At 32.3% G+C, this 15248-nt stretch overlaps 1 protein-coding gene across 1 annotated transcript; it reads right to left on the reverse strand.

The window, feature by feature from the left end:
* Nucleotides 1–263: 263 nt before the first annotated feature.
* LOC145639416 (ferredoxin--NADP reductase, root isozyme, chloroplastic-like) lies at nucleotides 264–4273 on the reverse strand. Its single transcript, XM_081690657.1, has 5 exons — nucleotides 4123–4273; nucleotides 3583–3639; nucleotides 2331–2663; nucleotides 1741–1960; nucleotides 264–1002 (listed from the first exon to the last, which is right to left on the reverse strand). The coding sequence occupies exons 1-5, from the start codon at nucleotides 4144–4146 to the stop codon at nucleotides 506–508; spliced, it is 1131 nt and encodes a 376-aa protein (XP_081546783.1). The 5' UTR covers nucleotides 4147–4273; the 3' UTR covers nucleotides 264–505.
* Between the last annotated feature and the right edge of the window lie 10975 nt (nucleotides 4274–15248).

Raw genomic sequence — 15248 nt, forward strand, 5'->3', positions numbered from 1 at the left:
CTTGACTACGCATATAATTGACAGATTCCATAACAAATGAAAATAAGGGCTTGATTAATGGCCCATATTTAACCTCACTTCATGGGCCTAAATATGCATGACTATTTTCTTGGGCTGGGAAATTGGGTGTACCAATCATAGTAACACTTGACTACGCGACATATTCCATAACAAAAGAGGTTAGTTTGTCCATAGATAAACAATGAGAAAATAAAAGTAAGAATTAAAAAAAAGGACATGGAGGAGGTAGCAAAAATGCAAAATAAGAACAAAGACAACACCCTTTATCTATCAAACTCATCATATATTGCCAAATTTGCCAACTCAATTTCAATTATTAGCAATAATAATAGAGGGAAAATTGATCAACAAATTTCAAGATAATTCATTAAACAGGGATAAAATCCCCGCTTCTAAAATGCTAGCCATTCATCCAGACTAAAAGCCAATGATCAAATCTTCTTTCTACATTGAAGCATCCAAAGAATAACATGGTATACATGTATCAATATACCTCTACATGCCACTGCTGGTTCTTCTTCAGCTGAGAAAGCTTTTCGTCCCAGCTCTCCCCCCTCTCTTCCGCAACTCTCTTTAGGGTATCTTGGATTCCGGGCATCATTCCTTTCAGCCCACAGAAATATATATGAGCTCCATTGTCAAGTAGCTTAAAGATTTCATCACTGTATTCTTCAATCTTATCCTGAACATACATCTTTCCACCCTTCTTGTTTTTATGTTCTCGGCTAAGAGCTGTGTCATACCGGAAATTATCTGGGTGATCTTTTAGATATTTGGTAAATTCATCGTCATATAGAAGACTGTCGGTGTTGGCCACCCCAAGGAAAAGCCAAGCTAGGCCTTTGAACTTGTACGTGGGGACATCCTCCATGAACATGCGTCGAAGGTAGCCTCTGTAAGGAGCCACCCCAGTTCCTGTAGCAATCATTATGTGGGTGGCATTTGGGTCCTCAGGTAAAAGCATAACCTTGCCCGAAGGACCTGCAAAAATAGCATGGGTGACATTAATAGCAGAAACAATTATAACAATGGGTGGTCTTACAATAAAAAATCCCATCTTTCTAGTAGTAGGAGCATTAGTAGGTTGAAGACTATCATTTTGACGGTTAGCTGATTACTGGCATCTGATAACGAGTACTGTAAGCTTGAGTGACAAAAACTGCCCCAAACCAAGAATAGATATAGACCTGAAAACTTGGCTTTCAAATACATTTTTTATGACCTGAATTTGACATTTGGGAAATGAATTGTGAAAATGGTTCTAGAACTGAAGCTTAATTGACAAAACTCAGCCTATTGAAAGGTAAAAACATCTTGCACCAGACAAGATTAGAGAATTTTTATCCAAATTTGAGACAATGGAGAAAAAAAAAAAAAAAAAAAAAAAAAACAGGAGCACCTTGAACAGCATGAAACTAGAGATTGCAAACAGACATAAGAACTCCTTTAGGACATATACAGGTATTTACATCATTTACCCAAGAACACTGCTTTGGTAGGAAAGTGAATTTTTCTGAGAATTATGTTCCCTTCTAGAATTGTAAAGATAACACTAAGTATAAGTTTTTCTGAATCACTTCAACAGATTGATTCTTACTTGCACAATAAAAGGCAAGAATATGCAATAAGTTGACACCTTTTGACAATATCTATAGACACTACATGGCAACAAATCAACAGGCTAAGTTTACACCTTCCACAAAATTAGATGCAACTTACCAGTTATCTGGACCTTGTCTCCAGGCTTGGAATCGCAAAGGAAATTGCTGCATACGCCCATCTTAGAAGGGTCCTCTTTACCTGTCTCGGGATCATAATAGACTGCTCGACGAACACATAAAGTTGCAGTTTTCCCATCAAAATGGTCTCCATACCTCGTAGAAGCAATGGAATAGAGTCGCACATTATGAGGTTTTCCAGGTTTCTTGGGGTTCTCACCCTGTTCAATGAATTAGGACTTCAGTTAGCTCATGTGCTCAAACCATAGAGATGATCAAATGATTAGAAATGACCAATTAATAGAAAAAATTTAAAGCCACACAGGCTTGAGGCTACAAGTTTGATAAACAAGAAACCCTCAAGAGAGCATCTACAAGACTACAATAACAAACCTATACAATTCCCACCATCAGCAGGGTTAAGTTTCTCAGGTTCAAATCTGTGAATAACCACCTATCCGTCTATCCCACATTCCAACCCCATACATCCCCCACCCAATTAAAAAAAAAAAAAACTGTTCACATGTCCAATGAATCAAACATAGACAAGTGAGCAAATAAGAATGAGCAGCAGGAAATGGAATGGCATACCGGGGGAATAACACCATAGCTCTGCCCTTCCCAGTAGGGAACATTGCCACCATGATCGATCACAATGTGGCATGTTTCCCCAGGAGCCTTAGGACCAACAACCCTCTCAACAGAAACAATGGTTCCTGTATAGGGCTCCTTGGCCTTGTACACATGCATAGGAGGTTCTTTAACATCTTCAAGAGCTAGAGGTGAAACCGCAACTTTAGGTGTGGTAGTTTGTTGCACAGACATGCATACTACTGACTGTTTTCTCAGTCTTAAGTTGTTTGACTTCAGGTCCAATGCATAGCCAGGAGCCCATGATTTACTGCCAAAGCTTACACTGTATGTCTGCATAAATGAGAATATGTAAGAGCTTGTGAGCTTATGACATTAAATAGCAGTAATTTGGCAACTAAATTGAAAAGAAATAAGCTTGCAGCATGTAATTCCATTTACTAGTCATAAGTGGTACAGAAACAAGAAGGAAGCAAACACAAAAAGAGAAAATGCCCATATGATTATCATCTACATTGTGCTATATCGTTAAGCATACCAACACATCAACTCACTATACGTCTATACCCCCACTCGTTCATGACTCTCACTAAAGCAAACTTCATCCTCAAAGTACATTGACAACATCTTATGTCACTAGTTTCAGCCATTTTATGCATGATTAGTAGTACATTGCTATGAAAACAACAGAGAACGACACAATGTGAAAGACAAAATGAATACGACCACAAACGAGAAAACTGATCATTAATTGTCAATCTAAGCCTTGATTGAATTGATAAGAGAAACGTTTGGGAAACAAAAAGGCTAATCTACAGTTATAACAACCAAAATACTAAAATGCATCCAAATCATGCAAGTTATAGACCTTAATTGCAAAGTTGAATACACACATTCAACCATTTCCCCCAAAAAGAAATGTATCACAGATTAGTCATATGTAGCATACTTCGTACAAGATAAATCATATCACAACTACGGAGTGTAATACTCCCTCTGTCCGGATTTAGTTGTTAAGAGTACATTAATAATTCAAATTACACCAATAATGTGACAATCAATTTCGGACGAGGGGATTCAACAAATAAATATTCCCATAATTCAATAATACTTCATGCAGCAGAAAATCAAATACGCTTAAACAAACTCCTCATTATCAATGACAAATAACACAAAGCACAGTACAAGCAAAGCCATCAAACTAACAATCAATTTATTGAGTAAAAAATTAAATAATAAGCTGATAAAGTACCTTAAAAGTAGATCCTTTCACAGATGATTCATTTGTAACTGGGACAGCAACAGAAACCTAAATACAACATAAATTATACACAAAAAAGATTATTACATGTTTATCGGATCTTAATCAAGCTAATTAACAGTATAATTTTTGGTTTAGTAAAAACACCCATCGCCAAATTATCTCAAATCAACTAAAATTCCCATTAAATGTCAACATTTATACATCAAAGTACAAGAAAATTGCAATTGAAAAGGAAAGTCCAGAAACATACAAAAGAAAAGGGATTTGACTTTTGTAGGGACCCAAAAAAAATTCAAAATAAGCAAAAACATCTGAAATTCGATCTAAATAATTACAAAGATACATTATTTTGCCAAATTAAAACAAACCCATCACTAGAAACTGATTCAAAAAACACCCCATCAAAAAAAAATTGAATTTTTTTAAAACCCCACCAAAAATATCTTGCATTTCAGCACAAATATATTAAAATTAGGGGATAATAATGAATTATAAGAAAATTAGATAAAAGGGTTTAATGTGACTGACCTTGGCAATGGCGGAATGAGCCATGATTGAGCAGAGAAATGTTAGGAGAGAGAAAATGAGATGATCGAAGGTAAGAGTGTAAGAGAGAGAAGAAGAAAAGAGGAGGTTTTAACGATGAAAGTGACTGAACCTTTGGCAATTGCAAGGGACAGTTTGGCTGGCGCCTGGCGGCAGCAGATTCGCAAGAGTCTAAATCACTGTGAAAGTGTACATTAAAATAATTGGGAAAATGTTAGATTACAAAATTAGTGACTAAATATGGCGATTAATGGACTAATTAGGCAACTAGCAAGCTTAAGGCTGTCTGCAAAGGCCAACCAAAGGTGCCGTCTTATGTTTTGCTTTCTATTTTCATGGTTCATTCCCCCTTAACCCATGCCCCATGAAATGTATTATTGTGATTAATCATTTGTAATTTCTATTACACAATCGGTGTGTTATGACATAACTGGTTCTAAGTTTCTAACTTCTAAGGGCATGTTTGGAATTGTAAAGCATTATTGTCAATTGTCATCTTTGGCGACATTTTAGGGCATGTTCTATTCAGCTTAAGTTCAGCTCCAATCAGTTCAGTTCAGTTTAATTTCTAATTTATTTCTCTCATAAACAATTTATTTCAATTCAATTCTGTTTCTAATTTCCTTCTTACATAAACAATTCAGTTCAGTTCAGCTCCAATCAGTTAAGTTCAGCTCAATTTAGTAAATTAGAATAACCCCTTATATTATGAGGTTAGTGTCGAAATGGTAAATTTTGTGTCTACTTTTTTTTTTTTTGAAAACTACTTAATTTATATACACCCGTGTGCACAATATACCAATGAGCATTTTGTTAATATTTTGATGATTGTTTTTCATTTAATCTGAAAAGTAAAAACTAACTTTCAGTTAGTTGGGTACACGATATACCCGAGTGTGTATAAAATATTTTACTCAAGTCATTGCATATTTGCATGTATTATGAGATTAAGGTATAATTATTACTTATTTTTCTTGACAAAAAATAAAATATGATAAACAAAACTAGACCTCAAAACAAAACCATTGTCTAGAGTGTTTTATAATTTTGTGCATCATTGGTAACATTATTATTATTATTATTATTATTATTATTATTATTATTATTATAAGGTAAGGAGTAGGACCTTGACCGAACCTCAACATTGGTAACATTACTTATGTACCTACAACTCTAGACGTATACTCGTATAAACATACAATGTAACGAGAAAACAATCTATTGGACTATATCCTCTTACAATGTCAACAGTTAGCCAATACTCGTATCATCTAATTTATTGAATAACTTGTCAATGTTTCTCGTCAAAAAAAATAAATAAATAAATAAATAAATAAATAGATAAAAATAAATAAATAAATAAATAAAAATTATGCAATTTGGAACATAGTTCGTAATTTATAGGGTGACTCCACATTGTGAGATATTTGGATTGTTGGGCCTGACAACAATGAAGTAAAAGCTTAAGAAGGCTAAACTAAAAACTAATCAAAGACAAAGGTGGCCCACTTCCTATGACATTTCCGATGATCCAGCCCTAAGGGCCCAGATTGCTGCCCTTATTCTATTTTGTTGACAAATCAAATAAAACATATGAATAGATTTTTTTTTTTTGTACAATTTCATATGAAATTTTAAATTTTCATCTTTGTCTATAAGTAAAAATGGGGGGAAAAAAAATATTAGGTGACTTTTTACCACAAATTGAAATGGGAAAGTCCATTGAATTAATAAGGACGGGGTAACAAGATGAAAGGTTTGTTGGAAATGATCATAAGAGGACATTTTGTATACTAGTAGTTGTAATCTTCGCAATTAGACGGGAAGTTGATTAGTTGAAGATGAAATAAATCATGTTATTAAATTCATTCTTTCATACTTCAATTTGTATATACTAAGTATTACAACAAAATGTGATATGAGTAGCTTAAAAAATAAATAAAAAAAAAAAGTATCTCATTGTACTTTTTAAAAAACAAATCCAAACAATAAGATTTCTACAATTGAATTACTACATTGTACTTCAATTATTAATATAATGATTATTATATTAAAACAACAATAATAATAATAATTAATAAATATATATTTTCCATGATATAAAAATAAAAAATAAATAAAAAAACATTGTCAATTCGTACATTTAGCCTTTAGCAAAAAAAGTCGTACAACTCCGGCGCCTTATTGTTGTTGTCTGCGGTCTAGTACAAGAAAGGTGGCAGATCGACTTGTATTAGGAGCCAATTTAACTTAGCATTTTATCAAACTTCAATTAATCAAATAATAATGCCACTATTACAAAATAATAATGTATGTCCATTATAGCTTGTAATTATCTCTTTTATGACCACCTTAAGTATGGTCTTAATAGCATCCTTGTAACTCTCCTTTGTCATTAGTCCACATTAACCCTCTCATGAATGGACTCTTCATTGTCCATATAAGTTATAATGTTCACATCTTGTATATATATAGATGGTCATGAAATGGATGAAGATAGACAATACAATTCCCATCTACATCTCTCTCTAATCTTCTCCCTTTTCCCCTTATTTTATAATACGTTATCAGCACCATACTGTAAACGAAACTATTACATTGATCACTCCGTAAGTATTCTAGCCTAGAAAAAGTCCAAAGTTTATGATTATATGCGGCCATTTTCATAGAAATTTTCACCTTCTCCTTATATGCCTTCGAATTATGTTAGTTTATGCTTATTAGTTTATGATTATTAGATATCAATATATCATGATGATGTTAATTTTGCTTCTGACTTTTCCTGCATACTCTATATTGTTAGTTTATGATTATATCCGCATATGTTAGTTTATGTTAGTTTATGCACAATTTTGTTTCTGCATGTAATATAAAAAATTAATTTGTCTCGTACCATTTTAGTACCATTTTAGTTTGATGACTATTTTGCTTAGGCTACTAATTTGTCTCGTAAAATATGTTAAGAAGCAAAATTAATATAACTCATGATATCCTTTTCATACGTGATTAAATCATTAACAGTATTATTATTGTTTTTATGTAGTATATGTTTATTGTATGTTGTTTAATCTTGTATTGTTATTTTGTATAGTGAAAATGTCGAACCTTGCCAAGCTGGAATTTGTGGCCCTTGATATTACCGGAAAGAATTATCTATCATGGGTGTTAGATGCTGAAATACACCTAGATGCTAAAGGCCTTGGTGAAACCATTAAGGAGGCTAATGAGGCAACACCTCAAGATAAGGCTAAAGCCATGATTTTCCTTTGCCATCACCTCCATGAAGGGCTCGAAAATGAATATTTAACTGTGAAAGACCCACAAATCCTTTGGAGTAATCTAAAGGAAAGGTATGACCACCAAAAAACAGTGATACTCCCTAGAGCTCGTTATGATTGGTTGAATTTGAGATTGCAAGATTTTAAATCTGATAGTGAATATAACTCAGCTATGTTTAAAATAACTTCTCAATTGAAATTATGTGGAGAAAATATTACTGATGCAGAAATGCTTGAAAAGACATACTCCACTTTCCACGCTAATAATATTGTCCTGCAGACACAATATAGAGAAAAAGGTTTTAAAAAATATTCTGAATTAATATCTTGTCTTCTTGTGGCTGAGCAAAATAACGAGCTGTTAATGAAAAATCATGAATCACGTCCTACTGGCTCTACTCCATTCCCTGAAGCGAATGTGACAACCCATAACGGGAAAGAAACTAAAAACAGAGACCATTCCAACAGTAGTGGTCGAGGTAGAGGTCGTGGTCGCAGTCGTGGCCAATGGCGTGGTCGCGGTCGTGGGCGTGGTTTTAGTGGATATGGTAGAGGTCGTGGAGGTCATTACACAAATTCTCATTCCCACCAGAAGTGGGAACGTAGGGATGATAAAGAGAAAACTGAGACCAATATATGTTACCGTTGTGGAGGAAAAGGCCATTGGTCTCGGGTTTGTAGAACTACAAAGCATCTTGTTGAACTTTATCAAGAATCATTGAAGAAAGGAAAGAAAGTTGAGGCAAACCTTGTTCTTGAAGAATGTGAAGGTGATTTTGATTTTGGCAGTGCAAATCATTTCGATGTTGCTAATTTCCTTACTTCCCCGGAAGGGAATAATTTTGATTTTGGCAGTACAACTCATTTAGAAGTTGGTGATTTCTTCAATGCTTCGAAAGGGAATAATTAAATTTATATTATTTTATGTCAACTTTAAGTATTAGACTTTATCTAGTTATTTACTTATGTTATTTTCTATGATTGTAATACGGACTTTATATGCTTTATGAATTTATGAACTATTTGGGTGTTTTTATTGAATTATTTATTTTATCATCTTTATTTTTATGCTTAATATTTTTACATATATTTTATTTCATGAAGAATATGGATATTACTCAAGTTCAGTTTGCTATAAATGGTGAAGAATTGTGTCTTGCTGACAGTGCAACTACTCATACAATACTTAGAAATAAAAAATATTTCTCTACATTAATAATGAAAAGGATTAATGTGAGTACCATATCGGGTAGTACAAATATTATTGAGGGCTCCGGAAGAGCCACTATAAAATTGCCTTGGGGAACTGAAATTAAAATAATTGATGCTTTATACTCCCCATTGTCTCAAAGAAATTTATTAAGTTTTAAGGATATTCGCAACAATGGTTATCATATTGAGACAATCAATGAAGAAAATAACGAATTCCTTCAAATCACAAATATAACTCCTTCATTCTTTCATACTTCAATTTGTATATACTACGTATAACAACAAAATGTGATATATATGAGTAGCTTAAAAAATAAATAAATAAAAAAAAAATATCTCATTGTACTTTTTTTAAAAACAAATCCAAATAATAAGGGTTCGTTTGGCATTACTGTGGTTTTCTGTTTTTTGGTTTTTTGTTTTTTAAAGTATATGATATATGCCCCATAATGAATCAATTTTTTTTTGAACTTATTAAAATCATGATAATTTTGAAAACTGACAACAGAAAAGTGGAAACACCTTTTTCTTGTTTCCTGTTTTTGGTTTTCAAAAAAACAGGAAACTGAAAACCAAAACTGATGCCAAACAAGCCCTAAGATTTCTACAATTGAATTACTGCATTGTACTTCAATTATTAATATAATGATTATTATATTAAAACAATAATAATAATAATTAATAAATATATATATATTTTCCATGATATAAAAATAAAAAAAAATAAAAAAACATTGTCAATTCGTACATTTAGCCTTTAGCAAAAAAAGTCGTACAACTCCGGCGCCTTATTGTTGTTGTCTGCGGTCTAGTACAAGAAAGGTGGCAGATCGACTTGTATTAGGAGCCAATTTAACTTAGCATTTTATCAAACTTCAATTAATCAAATAATAATGCCACTTCTTTTTATATTGTTTTTATTTATCGTCTCGAGATTAGATCTAATCTCCCATTTTGAAATACCAAAACTCCCAAATAATCACTTTCATGTAGCTTCTGATACACATACAATCATTGTATGTGGTTCCTATATACAATACCATTAGAAATTTGACACATCATAAAAAAGGGAAGAAAACTATGAGTCAAATATAAATTGAATTCAAATAGAACTTGGATCCATAATTTTAACTAATAAAAAATGACAAATTGTGGTTGTACGTAGGGACCACATACAACAATTGTATGTGTAGCCTTTACCGAAATGAAAGTTATAACTAATGTACCTATACGAGTAGTAATTAATTAGCATCATATTGAAGGATCGTAAAACGGTAAAAGTTTTATCTTTTTTTTTTTTTTTTTTTTTTTTTTTTTTTTTTTTTTTGGCACAAAGCAAACGTATAAAATAAATAAATAAATAATAAATAAATCAAACTAACTCATATTTATAACCCTTTATAATAGATGGTTAGCCCATAAGATGGGGTTTATGTGTACTCGTATTATTTTTAATTTGTGAAGACTAATGTCTCATGTTAAATACAAAGTACTCCGTAATAATAATATTACATCACTTTTCATCACCACGAACTCAATATGAAATTTATAGTGATCAATAATAAAAAAAAAAAATTACAAGCAAAATTAAATTTTGAGAATGGAAATGCATTGCATGAAAATTTCTTTACATGTAATCCAATTATATTATTATAAAAAAACATCATCAGTATTATTATATTATAATCGGTTCTTTTTCGGTTCAGTTTTTAACTGGTTCGGTTCTTTTTCGGTTCAGTTTATAACTGGTTCGGTTCTTCGATTGTTTAACCACTTTAACGTTATTCATATCGGTTCCATTTCAAATTTACTAAATTATAGTTGAATCTGAATTAAAACATAGCCTAATAGTATATTCATGTCACTAGCACACTCCCATCTTTATTTCATTATTACTTACAGAATCAATATAATCATATGCTTAATAGTCTCTGTGAATTAATTTTATTTATTACGCCTTCAGCCAAGCCTTGGTACTTAATATTACAAGCTTTTTGTTCATTTGGTTTCATCACCTCAAATGTATACATGACTAGAGGCAGTAGTGTTGCTAATAGTTTGAGGCAGGGCTTGAGCCTGCTTGTTTTGCTCCTGTTTGTGAACACTGATTATCCTTAAGACCTTAATGAATGATTTGCCTTGCTATTTTAAAAAAAAAATTCTAAGATTTCTAATATTTAATCCATTTAATTATATCCCCGTCAAAAAAAAAAAAAAAAAGTCCATTTAATTATATAAAAAAGTTTGTAAACGGTTCGATTTAAAAGCGGTTTGGTTCATAAATGGTTCGGTTTATAACCAGTTCGGTTTTTAAATGGTTCGGTGCAAACGGGTAGCAGTTTGCTAACGGTTCGGTGTAAGCGGTTTTTTTGCCAGTTTAAACGGTTTTGGGTTGGAACCGGTTTCGGGTTAGATACGGTTCAATTCTTTTTCGGTTCGGTTTTCTTTCAGTTTGGTTTATATTCGGTTCGGTTTGTTAACGGGTTCGGTTCTTATACGATTTAACATTATTCGGGCCGATTCAATTCGGTTTCGGGTTTACTAAAATACGGTTCGGGTCGGTTTTCGGTTTCAAAAAAATCGGTTTTTAATCGGTTCGGTTCTCATTTGGGTCGGTCGGTTTCGGGCAGTTAAACGGTTTCGGTTTGAAATTTGACAGCACTATGTACGGCATATCAAATGTGTCTTAACGTTATTTAATTTAGAACTTATGTTTATTCTTCCCTTAATTGTTTGAGACTTTTCATCATTAATACAACCTTTTGGAATAATTTACAGGATTAGCAACTCTAAAAATAGTATTAGTAAACATCTAATATACTTTCATTGTATTACATCCAAATGTATGTCTATTTTCTCCTTGTGATAATTGATTATGCTACGTTTTCAACCCTAGACACGCTAGTTAATGTCAGCCATAATTGGAATTTAAATTTGGATCAATTTCAAGTTTTCCTTAATCTTCTCTGAATATCTTTTTCATTCTTCCTACTATCAAAGTTGGTAAAGAGAAGGTGGCGTTCAGTTAAGGAAATGTAGATGAGAATGTTGCAATTATTAACTCCTTGAATTGATATGTCAAGTAGCATATTTAATTTCTTATTCTCGAAAGTGAGATTGAAGGAATTATTTATGTGACATCAAAACAAATAATAACTCGTTCTTGATCGACTTATTTATCATAGGTCGAAATTTGTAAACATGACCGATTTAATTTACTAATTACACTTGTGTCAAATGAATTTTCTCGAGGTTACATCAATTAATTGATTGTCACAAGTTAAATACTTAAAATCTTCATAATTAACAATTTCTATATATAGTATATACCATACATCCAAAAATTACTTGAAAAAACAAATTCAAAGTGTGTAGTTGAAATTTGGGACAATCAACTCATAATTGAATTTATAAAAGTTATCTAAACCATTTTGTGCGAATTAGGATGGGTCCATAACCATATTGATCGACGAGACAAGTTTTCAACTTTTAGTCCCAACAATTTATTTAGGGAGAAGTAACTCGATAATCATGGTTATTATCTCGCATCTTTTACAATGTGGGACAACTCGAAAAATTTACTCCATAGTAAAAAGTATAAAAATATTTACAAATATAAACATGAAATCGAATCTTAGCTTGTTTATACCATCATACTTTGAACTTTTGAAATTTGTTATGACTATGCATTACCACTTTAGCAGGCCAAGATCATTAGATCAACAACTGACTGAAAAGAAGTTACTTATAACATTGTGATATGGGGCTGAAGAAACAATATCAAGATGGAAATTTTTATCTTCTTGTCATGTAGTGTATGGAATAAAAAGTAAAGTTGAAAATCTTATTATGGAGATTCAAAGACGTAAATCACTAATTAAAGTTTGAAAGAGGCACTTTAATTTAATTTATCAAACTTTGATCACCAACCCAAATACCTTCTTTTTTTTTGGGGATTTTTATACCTTCATTCTTGAGTCATTAGATTAAATTAAATATTTTACTTTGAACATAATAGTGTTTACTTTAAATTTAAAAGATAAAAAGTGTACTTCTTCTAGCTCCTTATATAAGCTATTGTTATTCTCTAAAAATAGGGGGTGTTAAATACCGCCATCTAAAATTATCAAAACCGCCAACATTTAGTGTGAATGGACAATCATGTCCTTAGTACTTCACTACTATCTTCCCTCTCGCCATCAATCACTAACACCTTGACACCACCACCCTAATTGACGACTAACACCACCACCACCCCCACCACACTGACCGGCGACGATCACCACCGCACTAGCGACCCACCACCTTCCCTCTTTTTTTTTATTTTTTTTTTTATTTATAAATTTCAGATTTTCAGGCAATCGCGGTAACCAAAGCCCAAAATCAATTACCGTGTATGGTAAACGGAGCCCAAAATCGGTTACCGTGCATGGTAACCGGTTTTGGGCTCCGGTTACCATAGAATCGATTAAGGTGCACGTTAACCGGAGCCAAAACCGGCTACCGTGCGTGGTAACCGGTTTTGGGCTCCGGTTACCACGGTTGCCTAAAATAAAAAAAAAACACCACCTTCACGCTGACCGGGGAAGGTGGTGGTTTGTCATAGAGGGGGGTGTGGTGGGTCGTCGGTTAAAAGGGGTTGTGATCACCGGTTGGAAGGGGTTGTGGGTTGCCGGAAGGATGAAGGGATGGTGAGGTAGTAAGAGTGTGAATGGACAGGTATGATTGTCCATTCACACCAAATGTTGGCGGTGGTGATCATTTTTGCTGACGGTGTTTAGCAATCCACTAAAAATACTTTTTTTTTTTTTTGACATCCTTATTACATACTTGTACAAAATATAGGATTAATATTGCGATTTTTTCTGTTCTAAATTTTGAACTATGCTAGTCGTATTTTGTTTATTAATGAAATGTCAACTTTCGACTTTTTTAAAGAAGATGACAAGTAATTAAATGTAATGGTAGATTGCTAGTCACATAAGCATAAATGACGAGAGTTAACTAAGGGCATGTTCTATTCAGCTTATTTTCAATTCAGTTCAGTTTAGCTCCAATAGGTTCAGTTCAGTTCAATTTTTAATTTTCTTCTTTCGTAAAATATTCAGTTTAATTCAGTACAGTCAATCACAATAGGCCCTAATTGTATAAAAAAAAAACAGGACTCCGCCTATACTAGGCACAAAGACCCCTCTTTTTATTAGCCTTTAATGGTTTAATTAGATAGACAAAGACTACTTGATTAATTTTGGTCACACGATACCAAAATGAAGGTTTAGGCTAATTGCAAACTATTTACATTTCATATTTATTTTATTTTATTGAAGGGATTGATATTTTATGCATCTATTATTGACTATTAACTTAATTAAGTAATGTCAAGTCACCCATGAAAATTAGAACATGACACAAACACGTTTGATACCAACTCTTGTTATTTTATACACTAACTGATACGTAGTATTATAGGCCAACTAAATAATTGTCCATAAAACTGATACAAACCGTTTGTCAAAACTACAAAAAGCAAAGTATACAAGAAAAGAAAAGATAAAGAAAGAAAGTAGACTCAAATAAACTCTACCCAATTATGACAATGACTGCCCTTCAAGGCTTCAAGCCATACACATCATATTCATATCCTCATACTGTCGTACATACTCAAATGTCTACGGTACACTCAACTATAAGTAATCTATTATAATATCTCCGAATACATAATCTACTTATACCGGGTTTTGTATTGTATCATCGAACATAATTTATTAATTTCAAATCCTCTAAAATTTCTCACCATAAATAATCTGTACGTAAATGAAGGTATAACATGAAAGGATGTAAAATTACATACAACAATGATATAATTTTATATTTCAAATCATTGTCAATATTTAATTTAAATGGAATCAAATGGAGTCTATGGAGATAGTGAGTAATTCATCTTGTGACTTTTTCAAAAGCAAAAGTTCTTTTGAATTTTACAATCTACTTGTACTTGGAAATGAGGATCCCTTAAATTCCTTCCTACTTTACTAGACTTGTATTGTTGTATATGTATATATATGTACATGGACTAATTAACTTATTATAGACCCCGATTCAATAGTGGAAAAAAAACTAGAATGTGAGAAGACGTAAAATTACATTTCAATGTAGTTGGAATGTAATTTTACACCTCAAACTAACATAAATCATACACGAGGATATAAATTTCACTAACAGTGTGTTCTATTCACCTAATTATCTTAACTTATCTTATCTTGTGTAAATTTATTTAAACCTATTTGGTTATTAAAACTTACTTTAGTTGTAATTTGCACTTAGATAGACTTATAACTTATTTTTTCTAAACTTAGGGCTTAATCTCTTCAACTTATTTTCAATTCAGCTCCAATAAGTTCAATTCAGTTCATAATTCCTTCTCTCATAAAATATTCAGTTCAATTCAGTTTCAATAAATTCAATTCAGCTCGGCTCAGTTCAGTTCAATTCAATTCAATCAATCAGATCAGACCCTTATTACACATAAAATGAGTAAAAAAAATAAGTTAAACCGAACAAACTATATATGACATCGTATAAACACCCCTAGGCTACCAACATATACATACACTTATA

Source organism: Chenopodium album, chromosome 7, assembly GCF_948465745.1.
Source record: "Chenopodium album chromosome 7, dcCheAlbu1.1, whole genome shotgun sequence".
In the NCBI taxonomy this organism is placed as follows: domain Eukaryota; kingdom Viridiplantae; phylum Streptophyta; class Magnoliopsida; order Caryophyllales; family Amaranthaceae; genus Chenopodium; species Chenopodium album.

What these genes read in the sequence shown, in the direction of transcription:
- LOC145639416 (XM_081690657.1), bottom strand. Translation starts at nt 4,146, where the DNA reads ATGGCTCATTCCGCCATTGCCAAG. An exon ending in CTCATTCCGCCATTGCCAAG is followed by an intron (nt 3,640 to 4,122) that starts GTCAGTCACATT and finishes TGTTGTATTTAG; the next exon opens with GTTTCTGTTGCTGTCCCAGT. An exon ending in TGAAAGGATCTACTTTTAAG is followed by an intron (nt 2,664 to 3,582) that starts GTACTTTATCAG and finishes TCATTTATGCAG; the next exon opens with ACATACAGTGTAAGCTTTGG.